The 14688-nt window shown below is 36.6% G+C and overlaps 2 protein-coding genes across 5 annotated transcripts; one reads left to right on the top strand and one right to left on the bottom strand.

The window, feature by feature from the left end:
* Positions 1-294: 294 nt before the first annotated feature.
* LOC147861433 (histone-lysine N-methyltransferase) lies at positions 295-5775 on the top strand. 4 transcript variants are annotated; one of them, XM_087322784.1, is made up of 7 exons: positions 295-430; positions 2624-2685; positions 3414-3497; positions 3595-3649; positions 4313-4412; positions 4484-4534; positions 5496-5775. In XM_087322784.1, the coding sequence occupies exons 1-7, from the start codon at positions 352-354 to the stop codon at positions 5593-5595; spliced, it is 531 nt and encodes a 176-aa protein (XP_087178910.1). In that variant the 5' UTR covers positions 295-351; the 3' UTR covers positions 5596-5775. The 4 variants fall into 4 exon arrangements, with proteins under 4 accessions (XP_087178910.1, XP_087178909.1, XP_087178912.1 ...); XM_087322783.1 differs by having other exon boundaries at positions 4277-4412; XM_087322786.1 differs by having other exon boundaries at positions 4277-4412; positions 5441-5506.
* Positions 5776-9734: 3959 nt separating this feature from the next.
* Positions 9735-12769, bottom strand: LOC147861432 (methyltransferase FGSG_00040-like). Its single transcript, XM_087323116.1, has one exon. It carries the CDS (start codon positions 12727-12729, stop codon positions 10306-10308), a length of 2424 nt encoding a protein of 807 aa, XP_087179242.1. The 5' UTR covers positions 12730-12769; the 3' UTR covers positions 9735-10305.
* Positions 12770-14688: the final 1919 nt, after the last annotated feature.

The raw sequence follows: 14688 nt of genomic DNA, 5'->3' as shown, positions 1-14688 counted from the left end.
TGCATGATAGAAGTTGAAATTGCACCATTCCATCCTTTCCACAAATCGTGTGGCGTTAAAAATTATGAGCTTCTTGAAGGTTCAAAAGAACTTCACAAGAGCCAAATGAAGGAAAGGGCTGATAAAGGGTGCCAAAACCAGAAAGAGAGCTATCTATATAAGGAAAGACTGAAGATACATAAACCCTTTTAAGAGTAACAAGTCAAATTTGTAGTTCTTGCGATTTGTTTGGGACACAATTGTAAGTCTGTTGTGATTCTTTTGTTTTTCAAACACTGAATGAGAAAAAAAAACAGAGGATCTGGTCTACTCTGTTTTTGTTCTCAATTGTCAATCCAGTGGAATAAGAAGATGAAGCAGCTGTGGAGACGGAAAGAGTCTGATGCTCCCCTTCCAATCTCCGACACCACAGAGTTTCTCGACATAGCAGGTCCATGAATAACCAACCCTATCTCGCTCCAATTTTACATATCTGCTCTGTCACTGCCACAAGAAACACCCTAAAACATGTTTTACCTCTTTGTTGGAAGAGTATGGAGGCAATGAAAGGGCAAATGATTTTTTCTTTTTCTTACATTATTTTTGTAGAGAGAAAAAACCAGCAAAAAACTATTTTTAGTAGAGGTAAAAACCAACTTGTTCAAGTTGAAAACCGCCTATTGGCTTTTGGCTAGAAAAACCACGGCACAAAAACGTCATGTTTAGAAGGCCTGGAATGGCTGCGTACATATTTGCCAAGTTAATGTGATAGTTATGGAAATGGAGCTCATGTTGAAGTTGTTTTAGTTCAATGTGATCCACGAAACAAAGCATGGTGATGTTTTTTCTAACATGTTGAACAAAACATCTCCTAACATGCAACAGAGGAATCAATGTCCCATTGTGTGATCTTTGAAAAAGTTAAAGGAAGAATATTTTTCCTTTAGGAGGAGATGATGCCTTGTAATGTAATGTATCTACACTTCATGCAGTGAAATTTAGGCCTAAGCTCTCCTTCATAACAATACTCATGATAAGGTCGTATAAAACAAAAGAAAGAGCATGTGAGTACAAGAAACCAAATCAAAGACCATTTCAGACATGTGCCCAAAAGATATTGATCATTGCCCAGACTCTATATAGGAAAGTTGCCAAGATCGAAGGATATCAAGGATAGAAAAGAGAAAATAGAACGTGCACCTAGCAGAATGGCAGCAAGAAACAATAGAAGAAAGTAGAAAGTAAGGGAGATGCATAGTCTAAGAAAGCAAAGGTAATCTTTTCTGCAGTTGATATTATATCCTCAGTATGCCCCTCATTGGATATTCTAGATAAAAAGCGTCAGAACAATGTGGCCCATGACTCCTATGCTGGGCAATGATGGATAAAAATGGGTCAGATGTGACGCTGTGAATGAAATCTGGAGGTCTTGGCCATTTCATGCAACAGAGTCCTATAGCTCTTTCCACGGGTGGAGCTTTGGCTATGGAGAAGTTTTGTGATGGTTCCCTGGTTGTTTGAGTTGGATTGTTTCCTGGAAGGGGTATTCCATTTCTTCTCAAGAGTTTCTTCTAGGAACATTGTTGTTAGAGCAAGAAGAGTTCCAGGAATATATGCCCCTCAAAGTCCATAAAATTTTGGAAGAGTTCCAGGAATATATGGCCCTCAAAGTCCATAGAATTTTGGAAGAGTTCAAAGCATTCCTGAAAGAACTATTGGTATCTTCCTCTGATTTAATGGAATACTGGCAACAGCATACATGTTACTCCTCTGTTTCAACCTCTAGAGAGCATAACTAGCAGAAGTTGTCATCTGGTTCCGGGCCTTGATATCTCCTTGTCTGTCTCTGCAGTAGGTGTGATGATGTGTAGATCTGTCCAAATTCTGCGACCTATTCCATGTGAGGCATGTGTATCCATTCAGGTGGGATGGATGGCAAATTCATCTGATGATATGTGTAGGAAACTATTGTCGTAATGTTCTATCCTTATGCCTATGGGGAATGGTGGGATCATCCAAGCCTGTTCCATGTTTGAGTTCTGTGTGGTTAAATCAAGAAAGGGTGCTCAAGGCTGTAGGAGATAATCAATTTCCATGCTGTGAAGTTTCAGCCAGTCACTCAATTGTGCATAACAAGACAGTGTATCGCTTTCTCTGCCTAGCTGCTTTAATGAGTTAACTGCAATTTATGGGTGTCTTTTTTTGGCGGAAGTTCCCCTAGAAGAGCGAGACATCTGGAAGGCTGTTGCCAATATGAAAGGCTGTAGTGACCCCTAATGTGTAAGCATGCTGCATGCTCTTAGTTGGAAGGATGCCCAGTGGCACATTAATTTTTGTTTTCACAATAGGTTGATTTGTTGGTTTTCAGAGGCAAAGTTTGAATACTGTTGTGTTGACTAAATGAAAGGATATAGTAGTGGATAAATTGTGTTTTTTATTATAAAATATGGATTTTTTAATCTACCAATTTAATTTTTGTATTTCCCTTATAGGTTTTTAAATACTTCATCAATTAAGGTATTAATCAGCATCTAGTGAAGTGAAATTAGTTTCATATTATCAAGTAGTGGATATGGATGCGTTTTTTGAATCTACCATATGTTTGATGATTATATGCTCACTAGTTTATATTTGGATGCTGTAGAGCAGGAGAAGGTTGTACTTTCGTTAGAAACCAGTCATTCCAGACAGAGCTTTATGTGGAGGGTGGGACATACTTGCAAATATTTATCTATTAATTTACTGAAAGAAAAAAACTTTTAGCTAATACTTTATTATTGTCCTTGGTTAAAGGAAAAGTATGTATATAGTGCAACAAATCATATCCTTAATCCTCAAACAAAAGGGTTCAACACATCTGCATTTGAAATTGTCTTCTCAAAATTTAAAATTGCAAAATTAATTACTAGTTTTTCAAGAGTTTAACACTCCAGTTGGTATGTGTGAAACTGTTGATGAAGCTTCATGCCATATAGTGACTCTTTTTGAGATCTAATGCCATGCAAGTGTGGATTGACACTCTAAATTTATGTTTATGACTGTATGCAAGATTATGCTATGTAGAGTTTTCTACTGCCTCACTTTTCATCATAGCACAAAAATAGTCAGAAAAACAAGAAAGAATTTTGTTACACTTTTTTCAATACTAAGAACTCCACAAGTAGCCGGCCAAATCTGCAATTAAATCATATTTGCATAAATAATCATGTTTGACCTATATTTGTAATGTCTGAAGGTCAGATGCTTTTCTTAAATTTTATTTTTTTAATTTCAGTTTCTTCACTTTTGTCGTCCTTTTGCTAACCTTGTGTTCTCATTTACACTCATTCTTCACATATTCTATAATGTGACGTTTGGAATCATTCTCAACAAAACCTCACATTGGACATAAATGTTCTGTAACACACATTCTGCTACAAATGCTTCTTCTCTAGGTGATATTCGGAATAATGATATGTACCTTTAGCCTCTTCCTTCTGTTTTCAGCTGTTTCACAAACCATCTTCCCATGGGAAATGGTAAGTTTCTTTTTCTGCAAGAATGCTGTCACTATTCTATATACTTTGGAAGGTCTTTCCTTTTTATTTACTGTGGTAATTGTATGTGCATATGCAGAAGTACCATGCATATTTCATGGATGATATGAGCAGTATGTCGGTGGTTATTGCAGGTCAAATTCTTTGCAGACCTGATTTGATTTATAGTTGGGTTGAAGAACAATACCCAGAAAATGAGTACATATTTCTGATTAAAATTGTTAAAATAGGATTACAAGTATTTCTTACAACATAGTTTTGTAAATTAGGATGTAAATTCCGAAGAGGGGAAAATGGTATATTTAATATCCAAAGTTCGAAACATCTTTAAGAAAAAAATATGCTGGGTGGTACGGTTTTTTTTCCCCGATCTGCATTGGTATTATCAAACCATTTGCTGCACCTGTTGTTGCTTTCATAGACATTATGCTTGTTGGTTTTCAAATCCTCCACATTATGTTAGGAGAGGAGAGGCAATCATGTTGCTACTTTTGTATGCATCATTTTATCATAGGATAATGGTAAAACAGAATAGTTCCACTACTGATTCATCTTTAACCCATCGATAGAATATTTTTTCTTGACCTTCGGTGCTTTTGTTTTGCATAGATTTTTGTGAAGCAGCTATCTATGCCTGTGTTTTATAACATTGTAATTTCTATCTAGTAGTAAAACAAAATTGTTCCATTGATAATTCTTGTGTAATTCCATCTAGAAATTATAATATTCCTTGAGCTTTAGTGGGCTTTTGATTTGCATAGACGTGGTTGGAGCAGCTATCTACGCCTTTGTTGCAGGGCGTATATTATTTTCTGAAATAATCCATCCCAGCTTACTACAAGGTTCACTTACAGCAGGACTTGCCTTGGCAATGTTCTGGCTATACCACATGCAAAGGTATATTTCTCTTTGAAAACGAAATGTTAAAATTTTGGACGAGCAACTGACCTTTTTTCTTTCCTCTTTAGCTTATCAAAGATGCATTGGGAGTTGCTTTGGCTACCTTTAGGACCTTCAAGGTATAATGTTTATGAATTAATTTAGGGGAAAACACTAAAATACCCCAAACGTTTTCCACATTTACCAGAATACCCCTAGCTTTGAAAAACTTTCTGAATGCTCCCTACATTTAATACTACGGAGGGGTATTCAGGTAATTACTCAATTGCTCATTTTTTGTTCCCTGTATAACTTAAAGCATAAAAATGAAAACGCTTCAAAATTGATTTAAGGTACTTAACATTACTCTCCTGATTGTATTGAGCCATCCATGTGCATTTGACTGGACATCCCTACATTCATCTTTTTGACATACAAAACTTTCACGTTCTATGTTTTCTTTCCATGATAATAACCGTTCTTCAGCTGCAATACTTGTACACCAGTGGATTCCTGACTTCTTGCCCAGCCACCTAACCGATATTTCTTTTTTTTTCGTAAACCCAACCAATATTTCATCTGGAATAGATGTTTGTGTTGATTATAAATTGGTATCAATCTATGTCATCCATACATCTAACTCAAAGAATTTATTAAATTTATGTTTTTCTCCTTTCAGATCTATCCAATGTAAAATTAGTGTTACCACTCCTATTAATCACTCCAGGTTACTGAAAAATTTCTGAGAAGAACATGATTGAGATTGAAGTGTTTCTTTGCTACATGGCAACTCTTTTTTCTTGCCAAATGTCCTAATAAATAATAGGTTCACTTTTATTTTGGATGGAAATAATTCATCATTAGAATCTGATCGCAAGAAATAGGACTGATACATCAAGGTTGATGTTGTTTCCATATAGCAAAGAACCAGAGATTGTTCTCAAATTCTATCAATATCTACAAAAGGAGCTGTGACTAAGGAATTCTGTACTACTTTTCTTTAAAACAAATTAATGGTGTTTTTATTTATTTATGCATACATACAGAAACAAATTTGGATGTTTTGATACTACAAGGGTAACTTGAATTGTTTATCAACAGTTGTGCAGCTTTCGGTTTGTATCTCGAGCATTTGATATGGGATATGGAGAAGCAGATTCATGAACTTCGTGCTTCAATGTATCATTTTAAGAAAACTTGATGTGTTATACGTCCCATTTTAATCATCCATGAGCAAACCTGATTCCCATTGCCACGTATGTTTGGGGATTTGATGTATATATTGTCTTAATTTATATTCTTGGACCATTGTGTGAATAGAATGTGAATCTTCATTTGTATATGTGAACCATTCTAGGAATACAATACCAAGGGTAACTTATGCTCTCTTTTATGCATATTAGGGACAATTCAGGTTTTTTGTAATGATAGCATCTTAAATTTACTCTTTGTCTTGGTCTAAGTGGTGACATCTGTTTTTGATGCGAAATGTATAGAAGATGTCCTCATAGAATGGTGTGATGCTGTTTCATGTTGATTGTCAATCTCAACCAATACATGGATTAGATGTTTTACAAGAACTCTACAAGATTGAAAAAAAAACTGCAAGAATTAGACTTGGTACATATCCAATTTGATTCATACTTACAAAGGTTCCATGTTTTGATGGAAAGATCAACTTATTTGCAATAGAATATGCATTAACTCATAAGAGCAAAGCCTTGTACACCAAACCTGGATTATCTATTGGTAGTATTATGGGCACATTCATTGACTATTTACCACAACTAAGGATACTGCCACAAAAGGTAAGATTCACATACTTCCCATTGAATGGGACAGAGGATTTCTTTCTTAGGATTTCTTTCTTAGGATTTCTTTCTTTTTATTATGACCATCGTAGGTCAAAGCAATTTATACTTGCAACATCAATTGAATACCATGATACCAAAGTGTACGACTTACATTCAATAGAGGTTTATCATCTTAAAAACCCTTAAAACACATTAATGTTGAGACATCAATGTAGGTTTCATGCAAGGGGTTGGTTATGTTAATGTGTAGATGTGGCTACCAATTGTTCATAGGATGGGACTTGGAGTAGGCCTAGAGGATCTTATAAGGTATATATTATGGTTAGAGTATATATATGAAGTTGAAATTATTCTCTTTCATAAAACTTTGAAACAATCTTGGAAAAGATAAAAGTGATAGTTTTCGTGACCAACTTGTAGAAGTCACTTATAGGGCCAAAAATAAAGACAAGGAAGATATTTAAGGATACATTGAGAAAATGATATATTGTTATTTGCTATATTGCCCATCTTGATGTCTTGTATGTTGGATAAAACTACACTTATTACTCAACCTTGTCAGAGCAACTTGCGCTCAATCAAGATGGTGATAGCAACATGTGTTTTGATACTGATGTGCAAGACTATCACTTTGACTCTATTTTGTACCCTTGACATTCAAAAGTAAACAATTGATGAAGCCAAAAAAAAAGAAAAGGTATTTATAATGCTTCCAAGATTAAAATTGAACTATGCATATCCATGCACATCTAACAATTAGAACTAAGATATACAAATGAATCAAGGCTATGCTTGGATTCTCATGTAATGGCATTATGTTGTAATTATAGTATCATTCAAACACATATGATGGATGGTGATGCCATGTTCAAATGTTTGTTGGATCCAAGATTAAGGTTATATCATTCATATTCATCTATACAAATCAATCTAAGTTATGCTTGGATTCTCATTGTAATGGCATTATGTTGTAATTGTATGTATCATTCAAACATATACGATGGATGATGACACCATGTTCAAATGTTTGTTGGATCCAAGGTTAAGGTTATACCATTCATATTCATCTACCTACTATACTAAGGTTATCATAAGTTCTGATAAACTAATGTAGTTCTCCAATAACTCTTCTCTTTTTACAAGAATGTTGGTATTTGTATTAAAAAATGATGCGTAGTCTAAAATGCACATTGGGTTTCCTAAGTAACCACATTCATGGATGTAACAACATGTTCTAGGTTATTCTTGGCATTCATTGTTAAAAAAAGTTTAGATCCAAACACGTGCATCCACAAAAGTATAAAAATGCAAAGATTCACATCATGTCTCTCGAGAATATTTATCTATATCTACACACACACACACCCACGCACGCATGCGAGCGCGCGCGCACACACACACACATACCCACCAAGATCCATGAAAACCTTATGTTAAACATTACCAACATTTGAAAATAAAATACGTGTTAATTTTAAATCTTTAATAACTAGATAAACAAGATGAAAAAAACGCCAACAATGTTTGAGGCACCGTCAAAGCTCATCTACTTGGTTCCAAGCTAAATTTGGAAATCTTTGATGACTCTTAAGCAATTTAGAAATAAGGAGTTTAGTTACAGATATTGCGTTTAGGTTGGGACTTACATGAGAAATACCCTTAAGTGTAAAGGTATCAAGATACACATTGCACAAGATTTATTATATGTATTAGACCACTATGAAATAGACAAGAAGGAGATTGGGAATTTGTGATTCTTTCACGGTTGGAGAGTATAAAGTTTCAAAGTTCATTACGAATCACTTTTAGTAAAATGTACGTATAAAAGAATTTATCTAGGGTAAGACATGCCTCATCAATAAATGCAAGCAAAGATTGAATCCTCGTTGGATGTGCAAATAGGCTCGATTTGCGCAAAAAGCATTGAATACAATCTTCTCCATTCTGGTTAATATGAGTCATTGAAAAGGTCTCTTAGTACTCTCCTTGTTCTCTCATGCAACAAAAACGTGAAACTTGTATGTATGAGCCAATGGCTGAATTGGACATTAAAAAATGGTGGGACAATTGAAAAATGGCCTATATGTAGAAATAGTAGATTTTATACATAAATTTAAACACATGAATTTTCATCAATTTTGGAGAGGAGCCATTAATGTTAACAAGGATGTCACCAAACAACATCCAAACAAAAAAGAAAGAGTTGTCTCCTTGTCACTTGATGTGAATGATGTAACACTCTTCAAACACAAAGAAATTCACTATCTAAACAATTTATCCCATTGGATCATAGAATCTCCCTTTTGTGAGTGATTCTCAATGTGGGATTTGATAAATAAGAGGCCGATGGAAGAAAGGTAGATCTAGTTGCCTCTCAATATCTAAATTCATCCCCTTTCATAGAGTGTGGCAAGTACCTGTTTACATCTTTGCATTTTCCTTCCAAATTTGTTGATGCAAATTTTGTTATGCAACTAGTGGTTGTTATAGTGGACAAAGGAGATTTCCATTAGTAGTTTGTGAAATATCTCTACACCGCGTTGTTAAAACCTTAAGTCGTCCTTTAAAAAATATATGTAATCAACAAAAGTAATAAAGTTACCATTTGCATGGTATCACTATCCATTAATGTTATTTCACCTCACGATCTTAAATCATATCCATAAACAATTAAGTTTATTCATTTCTGCAAATAATCGACGTCCGAACAACGTGCACAAAATATTAGATTGTTAAAAGTAACTATGTTAGTCTTTTTCGAACACAAATGTTTGTTTTACTAGCTATATTTCCAAAAGATAAACCGAAGCTTCCCATTGTTACCAAAAGGTACATAGACAATATGCATTTGTCAAACTACGAGAGGTACCGTTGATAGTATGGTGTACCTCATGTACCACCAAGGGTATACTTGAAAGTTTCCGTTGTCGTATAGCACAAAATTTGTCAAACTTATAGAGGGTACGTTTGACAATACATTGGGAGTAATACCACGAACGGTATATTTAAAAATTTCCCTTGGTGGTATTATGGGGGTACCAATGATGTTACAATTTTTTGGAGAAAAAGAAAAAGAAAGATGTTACAATGTACCACCTAATACGGTATAACACCAAGGGTATGTCTGAAAATCTTCCTTCTTGAGTAATGTAAAATCTTCAAGATAAAAATGTCTTGAATCACACACTTGAATGAATCCAAACTCATAGATTTGCCTTCACACACACACAAAAGTAACTTACATCTTCCCAAGTCTCACCAAACTATCAACGTTATTAGAACTCATATCACTGTAATATTTTCTCAACTGTAGCTTGGACAGCAATGTAGTAAGATCAAAATGATTTTCGAGGCGATCAATGTACCTCTGGTGCATCAATCTACTAATGAAAGAATCTACATCATTTACCATTACAATTTTCACCACTATCCAAGTTTAGGAGTTGCGGTTTCTTAATCCCAAAACTACATTTTCACCAATATCATTCGTTGTACGTCTGGTGTGTCAAGCTACAAATGAAACAAGGAAAGAATATGTTGGTCTTTCATTCCAATGCTTTTACCATTACAATTTTCACCACGATCCAAGTTTAGGGCTCGTGGCTTCTTAATGCCAAAACTACATTCCAAATGCACAATGGCTGATGCTAAATGGAGATAAGAGAAAAGTTGGATTTCCTCTCTAAATCCCCTAAGATTCTCAAATACACATGAGACAAAAAATAATGCCGCTCCCAAACCACCTCATAGCTGTAATTGCACATTACAATATGATGGAGAATACAAACTCAACACAAGACTAATCTTGAAATAAATAGTTCACAACACTTAGCAAGCCCATTGATGTCTAGATGTGATGAATTTGGAAATTCGCCCAAGATTATAGCCAAGGAATGCAAAATACAATGGTTTCTTTGAGGAAAGACCTATATACAAGTTATTACTAGCCCCAAAACACCCCCATGAAATGGCACAGTGATTTTTGTGAGAGCAATCAATAAAGAAGGCACACTTGATATATGAAACTCATAATGATAGAGAAGCATCTGGTTCCATAACCATCTCCTGATAGAGAAACATTTGGGTCCATAACCATATCATGAAAACACTGACACATCCTCATGCCGACTTGAATTCAAAAATGCTGGAATGGTTTTAGTTATTTTACTTGAGAGCTTTTCTAACACGATGCTCTTTTGTTCACCAAAGTGAGACACACAATCATGCTTCCATTCCTCCAACAACAAACTACTGCTTTGCCTTGGTTTTCTAGCTTCCATAGCTATGGCATACAGCCTTGCAGCTAAGTTAACAGTAATCAAACTACCTGGCTCACATGCCCTCACTATATCGAGCATTTTAATCGCACTCCGATACATAGGAGTATCAAACTTGTGTGCCTTCCAGGACAAAAAGTAGTTTGCTACAAATGCATGTGAGAAGCTACCCAAAATCCACTTCTTCTGAATGCCTGTCAAATGATGCATTTCGTCTACTTGATGGCTTATCATTGAGTAGAGCTTTGATATCATCGAACATGCCGGAAATGCAGCATCCACATGGGATGTTTTCTTTTTCGATGGTGATTTTTCTGAGAGAGAAGAAATGTACTCATCGGTGGCTTGGTCATATAAGTATTCAAATCGTCTCACTTTATCCTCCATCTCAACTTCCATTGATTTCTCAAGAACACAACGGTTGCATCCGCAAACAAAGCCCCAATTTGAGCCAAATTTCTCCCTCATCTTCAATGGAATGAGAGTATCGAAGTAGGGGATGGTAATCTCATCGCCCGATGACATATCAGAAGATGCATGGATAACCATGGCCTTCCCGACAATGGTCCATGTTGCATTGGGAACGCAAGAATGGTTGATGAAAGAAGGAAGCAGCCACAATCCGGTCAAATGTTGTGGTGTAGTGTAAACATCATCATCCATCGTAGAAATTTGATATGTGCTAAATGAATTGAATCGCACAATGTCGCGGATTCTTGTTACATCTATCTTTAGTGTCTCCTCTGTTTCAATGGCCTCGATAAATAGATCCATTGAGGGTACACTCATCGAAGAAGCAGATTTTGATGAGTACAAAGCATAGATTTGATGTAAATGTCTAGGTGACTCCATGCCTAACCTCACAAGTTTTGTCACCAAGTTTTCTTGAGAAGTTCTATTGATCCGGTTCCTGTTATCATCGAGACGAATAGCAAAATGTTTCGAATCCTCCCGGCACATGGCGATTGCATTGCTAACAACCAAAAGTGTACCATGCTTCACACTCTTTGTAGTGAACAATCCTCTACCTGTACTCTTATTTCTCGCTTCCTTTACTACAACAGGGCCGATATGGTCATGAAGCATCGGTGAGATTGACTTCCTGAGCAAGAAATCGGAAAAGCGGGCTAGAGTATCTGAGGAGCTTTCATCCAAGCATCTTTTGCTTGTGTCAAGAAACGCTCTTACATCTGAAGCTTCCGGAGAGAGAGAAAGTGCCATTTCAAAGCAAGAACAAGCATATTCAAACTGTTTGAGGGAATGTAGAGCTCTTCCTTTGCAGAAGAGGCTTTTCACATGAGATGGATCAATAGATAAAGCAGCGTCAGCATCTTTAAGAGCTCGACTATACTTATTTAGCTTCATCCAAGCCTCTGCTCGATTTGAGAATGCAAGAGCCAACATATTTGGCTCATCAACGATGATAGCTGTGGTGGTATCATTAGATGAGCTAACCGCATTGTGCTCAACAAGCATTAAATCTTTGTTTTGATCATTCCCAAGCTTATCTTGGATTAGAGTAATACATTTGGTGTAGCACCGAATGGCACCTTTCCAATCCTCTTTCATGGAAAGGTGATCGCCCATTTTTCTAAGATCCGAAGCATCAATACTACTAGAAGAAGGAGGAGGAAAAATGCAAGGGTTATCATGGGAGCTTACCCTCTCAATGTTATCCGGATTATCCACTCGGAGAAGAAGGAGGCCATCGGCGGCACGCTTGAGAAAAGGCTCCTTGATGGCGATGGAGATGCCTTTGGGGTATAGTGCCTGGATATCCGAAATGGTGTCGAATGGCATGGCTGCATTATAAATGGCCACTCGGACCGCATGTGCATGTTTGGATGGTCGGCCGGCATTCACACCCAGGAGAACAGACATTATGCCCCTGATAGAGAATGCGTCCACGCACAGCGTCCCAAACACGACCCGCCCGGCGTGGACATGGCCCTCGCGAAGCTCAGAGAGGGTGATTGAGAGAAGACCTTGGAGAGGGACACTGGAGAGCTTGGAGGGGTGAGAAGGCATCGAGGATGAAGAGGGTTTTGGACATGATTCCATCATAGCATATTGTTGGAGAGCTTGATTGTGGGAGGATATGGCAACTTCTTTCCACAGCTCGGCTTCATTTAGCATCCCTTTAGAATCATCATCATCATCATCATCTACTTCGTTTTCTGCATCTTTTCTTTTATCGAGGGATTGCTTCACTAGGGTTCGTTGTAGAAGATCACGGAGCATCATGCTCTGCTTCTTAACAAACTGAATGAAGGATGGATAGATGGATGGATGGATGGATGGATGGAAGGAAAAGAGCAAGAATGAGAGGGATCCCTCTCTTTCTCTTGTGTGGAATTATTTAGATATAAGTATAACAGTTTTTGTTCACAAATTCGGGGCCCAACATGAACGCAGAGAAGAGGGATCAAATTAGAGGAACCGATGTGATCTTTTTCACCAAATTTAGAAGAGTCACTACCACTTTTGGTGTGTACAAATATGTACATGTAGAATATATGATTCTATGATTTAATCCCAAGTGGGTGGTCCCACGATATAATGGTTTGGTTTTGCCGATTCAGGAGCGTGCCGCATTTGGCACATTCCGTGACCAAGCGATGGTCGACTATTAAGAATGAATATATCTATGGAATTAATGAACATTAATAATCTAAAGTTGTGCTTGGTGTGTTCAGCTTGTGAACGAACTAAAGGTTGTGGTTTCGAAACATTTTCTTGGACCCAATTATTTTGTATCCTAAAGAAAATTAATTAGTAGCTCATCTGATTTGGTAAACTTGTTGTTTTCTCATAACCACCTAAAGACAATTCATCTCTTGTATCATTTGGTAAAATGCTCCTTTTTTTTTGCAACCATCTAAAGACAAATAAATCATCTCTAGCCTCTAATGGTAAATAAATCTCCTTGTGACAAATAGCCTAACAAGCCACAGTCCATGAGACAAACTTATGGTCGAGTTGAGTTTTGATGAGACACCCTTATTGTTTCAAACGCCTCCCTCGGTTCTCCTTCACTTTTTTGATATTGGCATAACCATGATTTATCCCATGGTGGCTTGTACCATAGTTTTCTACAAACGAGGATAAGCGTGTGAGGGTTAATTGAGAATCCTAGAGGCTCGGGATTGAGACAACCCTTAAGGGCCAAAACTGGTCTTGTGTTAAGTGCGCTCCAGTACCAGGTACGACTCAAAGCCCATAGTGGTGGTTTGGGGCGCTGTTTAAGGATCGAGTCTAACTTGATCCCTTCACTTGGGGGTGGTCGTGTGGATTGACACCCTTCTTTGTCTCTCTATCTCTTTATTTTCTCATTTGTTTCCTTATTTTCATGCTTACATTAGAATATATCTCTAACAATTGGTATCAAAGCAAGTTTCCAATTTTTCTTTTGTTGATATGTTTTTTTCTTTCTATTGATGATCGATTGATGTGTCATTCGAGGGTTGTATTAAGAAAGTCATTAAGGAAAGCACTTCACTATTTATTTTCTGTTAATCGCTAAGTTTTCTTTTTATTCTATTCATTTTGCTCCCATGATTATACGTGTTAAAGACGTTATATTATAATATAAATTGTTAAATCATGTTGTCTTGGTCATTATATTTTATACGTATAAACCATATATGTGTTATGTATGCTTATGAGGTTCATGCCTTCATAATCACATATGTATGCTATCACATTATTCAAATATCATATTATGCATGTTTGGTATGCGATTCGCTTGTTCTCTTCTTTTTCCCATCCGGAGGGACCTGACATCTAACACCTTTTTGGGGTTTAGAGCAGTGGTGCTTGTCTTCAGATTTATCTCATTTAACAAACTTTTTGAGTATGATATGGGCATAACCATGACTTATCCCATGGTAGTTTGTATGGTATTTTTCTACACACGAGGATAAGATTGTGAGGGTTAGTTGAGAATGTAAAGAAGGGAGGATTACTTTTAATCCTAGGGATTCAGTTAACCCTTAAGGTCCAAGTGTGAACTTGCCTAGGAACCTTAGGTTTGGTTATAAATATGAGGCCTAGGTAACCTCATTGGGGATGATTTGACAGTGGTATGGGACGCATTGAACAAATGAATGGGTACTCTCTCCAACTGCAACAATAAGCACTACATCACCTTCAGTGACAATCACTCTCATCAAATGTGTGTATATCCTATTTGCATCAAAAGAG

This window comes from Azolla caroliniana, unplaced genomic scaffold, assembly GCF_043228905.1.
Source record: "Azolla caroliniana isolate FFs.n. ecotype wild unplaced genomic scaffold, voAzoCaro1.0.p SCAF_7, whole genome shotgun sequence".
Lineage (NCBI taxonomy): Eukaryota > Viridiplantae > Streptophyta > Polypodiopsida > Salviniales > Salviniaceae > Azolla > Azolla caroliniana.
Note: the sequence above shows the minus strand (reverse complement) of the source record. Positions and strands in the feature narration are given on the sequence as shown.